Source organism: Henckelia pumila, chromosome 2, assembly GCF_033568475.1.
Source record: "Henckelia pumila isolate YLH828 chromosome 2, ASM3356847v2, whole genome shotgun sequence".
In the NCBI taxonomy this organism is placed as follows: Eukaryota; Viridiplantae; Streptophyta; class Magnoliopsida; order Lamiales; family Gesneriaceae; genus Henckelia; species Henckelia pumila.
The window spans coordinates 172,827,147-172,832,624 of NC_133121.1; the positions used below are offsets into that span (position 1 = coordinate 172,827,147).

Genomic DNA, 5,478 nt, shown 5'->3' on the forward strand with positions numbered 1-5,478 from the left:
CTGGCCTTCGCAAAAAGTACGTTTCCTGACTTTGAAGCTGCGCGGGCGCCCAGTGTAGTGGGGCGTGCGCGCCTGGGCTTCGAATCTGCCCAATTTTGTGTGACAAAACCTGTGGAAAAGTAAAACAAAATCAATTCTCAAGTCACGCGAAATTAGTACAGTAAAAACTAAAAAAAAATGACAAAAGAAACGAAAGAAACAGAGGTGAAAAGACGAAAAAAATAAAGATTTGGGTTGCCTCCCAAACAACGCTTGGTTTATAGTCGTCAGCCCGACTGGATGCTGTGAATTTAATCAATCTGTGGCGGATCATCGAGTGTGAGATCATGCGCATTCTCTTCCGCATTCGCTTGGATCCCTTCAAAATAATGCTTCAATCGTTGGCCATTCACCTTGAATGTTTTTGCCATTTCCAAGCTTTTTATTTCCAATGCACCATGAGGAAAGACATTAGTGATTACAAACGGGCCAATCCATCTAGAACGAAACTTACCTGGGAATCATCGAAGTCGTGAGTGATAGAACAAAACTTTTTGACCGACTTCAAACACCCTTCTAGAGATCATCTTGTCGTGGAACGCCTTTGTCTTTTCCTTGTAAATCTTTGAGCTCGCATATGCATCATTGCGTATCTCTTCTAGTTCTTGCAACTGCAGCTTTCTATGCGCTCCACTCTCATTCGTCTGCATATTGAAATTTTTAATAGCCCAGTAGGCTCGATGCTCCAATTCGACAAGCAGATGACATGTTTTTCCAAAAATCAATCGATATGGGGACATCCCAATCAGTGTCTTGAACGCGGTTCTGTATGCCCACAGTGCATCATCCAAGCGTAAACTCCAGTCTTTCCTAGTAGGATTCACTGTCTTCTCCAAAATGGATTTGATTTCTCGATTTGAGACCTCGGCTTGGCCATTCGATTGCGGGTGATACGCAGTGGAGAGTTTGTGCGTCACATGATATTTCTTCAATAAACTAGCCACAGTCCGGTTGCAGAAGTGCGTTCCTCTATCACTAATGAGGGCTCTTGGAATTCCAAACCTAGAGAAAATACTATGCTAAATAAATTCTGCAACCACTTTAGAATCTTCAGTACGGGTGGTCTTGGCTTCCACCCATTTTGAGACATAATCTACAGCAAGTAATATATAAATAAATCCATATGAACTAGGAAAAGGCCCCATGAAGTCGATGCCCCATACATCAAAGATTTCACATATTAAAATAGGTTGCTGAGGCATCTCCTTATGCTGGGATATATTACCTGTCTTTTGGCATTGAGCGCATGACTTACAAAACATGTAAGCGTCTCGAAATATGGATGGCCAGAAAAATCCACAGTCCAATACCTTTCTAGCTGTTCTTTTTGCTCCAAAATGGCCACCACAAGCATATGAGTGACAAAATGTGAGAATTGGGATTACCTCGCTTGCAGATACACATCGTCGTATGACTTGATCAGCGCAGTGCTTCCACAAGTATGGATCATCCCACACATAATATTTAGCATCACTTCGGACCTTATCTTTCTATGCCTTAGAGAATTCAGAAGGGAATCCATTAGTAACTAAATAATTCACAATATTTGCATACCATGGTAATTCCGTGCTGACTGAAAATAACTGCTCATCAGGAAATTCTTCTCGTAACTTCAGCTCTTCTTCAACATGAACTAGTCGACTCAAGTGGTCAGCCACTCGATTTTTGGTCCCTCTCTTGTCCTTAATCTCCACATCAAATTCGCTCAGCAGTAGTATCCATCTTATCAGTCTTGTTTTTGCCTCCTTCTTCGCCATCAGAAAAAGAAGAGCTGCATGATCAGAATAAACAATAACTTTAGCACCAAGTAAATATGAACGAAATTTCTCTAAAGCAAAAACTACTGCTAAAAGCTCCTTTTCAGTAGTGGAGTAGTTTCGTTGGGCATCATTCAGAATGCGCGAAGCGTAGTAGATAGCGTGCGATGTCTTCCCAACTTTTTGTCCCAATACCGCTCCTACGGCATAGTCACTGGCGTCACACATGATTTCAAATGGCTTGGTCCAGTCCGGTGGTTGGATGATTGGCGCTGAAGTCAATGAGTCCTTGAGTTTATCAAAAGCGTTTTGCATGGCTCATTGAATTCAAACGACACATCCTTCTGCAGCAGTTTGCACATAGGGGATGCAATCTTGGCAAAATCCTGAATATATCTCCTGTAAAAACCTGCATGGCCAAGAAAAGAGTGCACCTCCCGCACACTTACGGGGTAAGGTAGAGACTGAATAATATCAATTTTATCTTTATCTACCTCCATCCCCTTAGATGAGATGACATGACCCAACACTATACCTTGCCCAACCATAAAATGACATTTTTCAGAATTAAGAACCAGGTTGGTTTCGACACACCTCTTAAGAACTAGAGCAAGATTAGACAGACAGTCTTCGAAAGAGTCACCATAGACAGTAAAATCATCCATGAAGACTTCTAATATGTGCTCTACAAAATCAAAAAATATACTAACCATACACCGTTGGAAAGTAGCCGGTGCATTGCATAGACCAAAGGGCATGCGTCGGTATGCAAAAGTTCCAAATGGGCATGTGAATGTCGTCTTCTCCTGATCTTTCGGTGCAATCGCAATCTAAAAATAACCAGAATAACCATCAAGAAAACAATAGTAAGGATGACATGCTAACCTTTCAATCATTTGATCAATAAAGGGAAGAGAGAAGTGGTCCTTTCGGGTTCCTGCATTCAGCTTCCTATAATCAATACAAACTCTCCACCCATTTTGAATACGGGTGGGAGCCAACTCGTCATCCTTATTTTTCACCACAGTAATTCCGGTTTTCTTGGGTACCACTTGAACCGGACTGACCCACTGACTGTCAGAAATTGGGTAGATGACCCCAACTTCAAGTAACTTCAGAATTTCCGCTTTGACCACCTCCATCATTGGTGAATTCAATTTCCTCTGCGATTGACGTGAGGGATTCGCCCCATCCTCCATCAGAATTTGGTGCATGCATGTAGACGGGCTAATTCCCTTGATATCTTTTATGGTCCACCCAATAGCAGTTTTATTATCCTTTAGAACCTTGACCAGTTGTTCTTCTTGCTCGGCTTCCAAGCTGTTGGAGATGATGACAGGTAGTGTTTCTCCTTCTCCAAGGAAAACATACTTAAGGTGGTTTGGAAGCATCTTTAGCTCGATCACTGGCGCCTGCAAAATAGATGGAAGACGCCTAGTATTAGAGATTGGTAAAGATATGTAAGAGACATTACCTGACTGAGGTAGCTCAGGTGAACTATTCAGAATTTTCTCAATCTCTTCTACTTCTTGACTGCATCGAATCCCATCTTCCGTTTGCATAATGGGTGCTGTAATAGCCACCTCTAAATCATCTTTTCCTGCATGCTCACAAAAATCTTGTGCCAAAAAATCCACAATGTCAACAGAAAACACACAATCATCACTATCAGGAAATTTCATGGCATCATAAATATTAAATTTCACAACCTCGCCATCAAATTCCATAGTGAGTGTGCCACTGTGAACATCAATTTTTGTCAAGGAAGTTTTCAAAAACGGCCTGCCTAACAAAATAGGACTATTATGATCGCCATTTTCCATGTCTAGCACATAAAAATCGGCAGGAAAAACCAACTCATTCACTTGCACTAACACATCTTCGAATACTCCCCTATGATATGCATTAGACCTATCAGCTAATTGTATGACAATTCCAGTCTTATTCAATGGGCCAAGTTTCAAGGATGCATAAATAGAGTATGGCAAAACATTAATTGATGCTCCTAGATCTAACATGGCTTTTTCAAGTCTAATATTTCCTATAGTACATGGGATGGAGAACATACCTGGATCCTTGCATTTGGCGGGTAGTTTTCTTTGGATCACTGCAGATACATTCTCACCTAATTCCACTTTCTGACAACCCTTCAATGTCTGTTTCCTCTTTGCTGTGCACAACTCCTTCAAAAACTTTGCGTATCGAGGTACCTGTTTAATAGAATCTAGCAATGTAATATTAACCTCACATCTACAAAAAGTTTCATAGAGCTCTTTAATCCCCTCACCTTTCCTAGAGTCCTTAAGTGCTAAGGGAAAAGGGGCAACAGACTTATATTCAGATAAAGCAGGGAACTTACCTATTGGCGCTTCATCCTTGGATGCTTTTTCTTCACTTACCTTTTGCTTTTCTTCTTCTTTTTGCTTCTCTTTGGGCTCAACCTCAACTTCTTTCTCCTTCACCTTCAATTCCTTCCCAGTTCTTAGAGTTATTGCACTTGTGTTCTCTCTTGGGTTCACCACAGTTTGAGATGGTAGACTGCTGGAATTTTGTGCTTCCAGCTTGTTGATTGCTGTAGCGAGCTGTCCCATTTGAGTAGTTAAGTTTTGGATACCTGCCCGGGTGTCCTGTTGGAAAGCCAAAGTGTTAGTTGCAAGATCCTTAACTATATTTTCAAGAAACTTACCTTGTGTAGGAATTTGAGGGCGCTGCTGTTTGTTGGAACATGCGTTCTCTGATCACACGGATGTGATACCCGGAGCAGCGGAAGTAAAAAATTTTATTTTTCGATATGGAACGATTCCATATCGTGGGTATCAAATCCTAACAATTAAAATCCTGCAAGTAAAAATATAAATTCACAATTAAATATTTTTACCTCTTCAAGCTAAGGCTTGATTATAAACTCCAACAAAATTTAATCTGCTCTTCTTGTAAATCTCGGGAACCGATGACTTGCTCGATCAATCTCCGGAATTAGGTCCACGAACAGAAAAACTAAAACCTTCTGATTGATTGCACTAGAAATCAATCAGATGTTTATCGAAGAGAATAAACAGATTTGATCTGTCAATTCAGAATGTAATTTTTCACAAAAATCACAGCCTGAATTATCTCAAAAAGGAGAAGAGAATTTCAAAAATTCCCTTAGAATATTATAAGTGATTTTTGAAAATTTCAAGGATGGAATACATACTATTTTCGAACACTACACTTATATTTATAGATAATTTCTAGACTAGATTAAGTTATAATTATATTAGGACTCTAATTCCTTAGGGCCCATAATCCATAACTTAAGCCCAACAAGCCAAGCCTGTTATTATAAAAATTAATATAAAATTCATCATGACTCCGATTGATAAACTAATTTCACCAATGTGTACAGAAACCATTTCTGCATCTTTTAAAGTCAAGATAATTTTTCTGAATCCGAATTCAGTGATTTCCAAAAATGCCCATCCCTATGTCATTTTAGGAAATTCCACTCCCTTTAGTTAAGAAGTCCAAATTCTCTTTCATTAAATTTAACTCTTTAAATTTAACTATCTCAACGGGGTTTAGTAATCCATTACTTGTGTGACCCTCAATGGTTCAGGGATACAATTAGCCGTGGGCTCACAACTCCTTTTGTGACTCGGAACAACAATTTCCGACTTACCCATCGAATCATGGTAAGAGC

The 5,478-nt window shown here is 39.9% G+C and overlaps 1 protein-coding gene across 1 annotated transcript; it reads right to left on the reverse strand.

Annotated features, from left to right (window-relative positions):
* Window positions 1-290: 290 nt before the first annotated feature.
* LOC140878954 (uncharacterized) lies at window positions 291-4,387 on the reverse strand. The gene is made up of 6 exons (XM_073282581.1): window positions 4,238-4,387; window positions 4,007-4,126; window positions 2,894-3,208; window positions 2,391-2,626; window positions 539-1,041; window positions 291-493 (listed from the first exon to the last, which is right to left on the reverse strand). Exons 1-6 carry the CDS (start codon window positions 4,385-4,387, stop codon window positions 291-293), a joined length of 1,527 nt encoding a protein of 508 aa, XP_073138682.1.
* Between the last annotated feature and the right edge of the window lie 1,091 nt (window positions 4,388-5,478).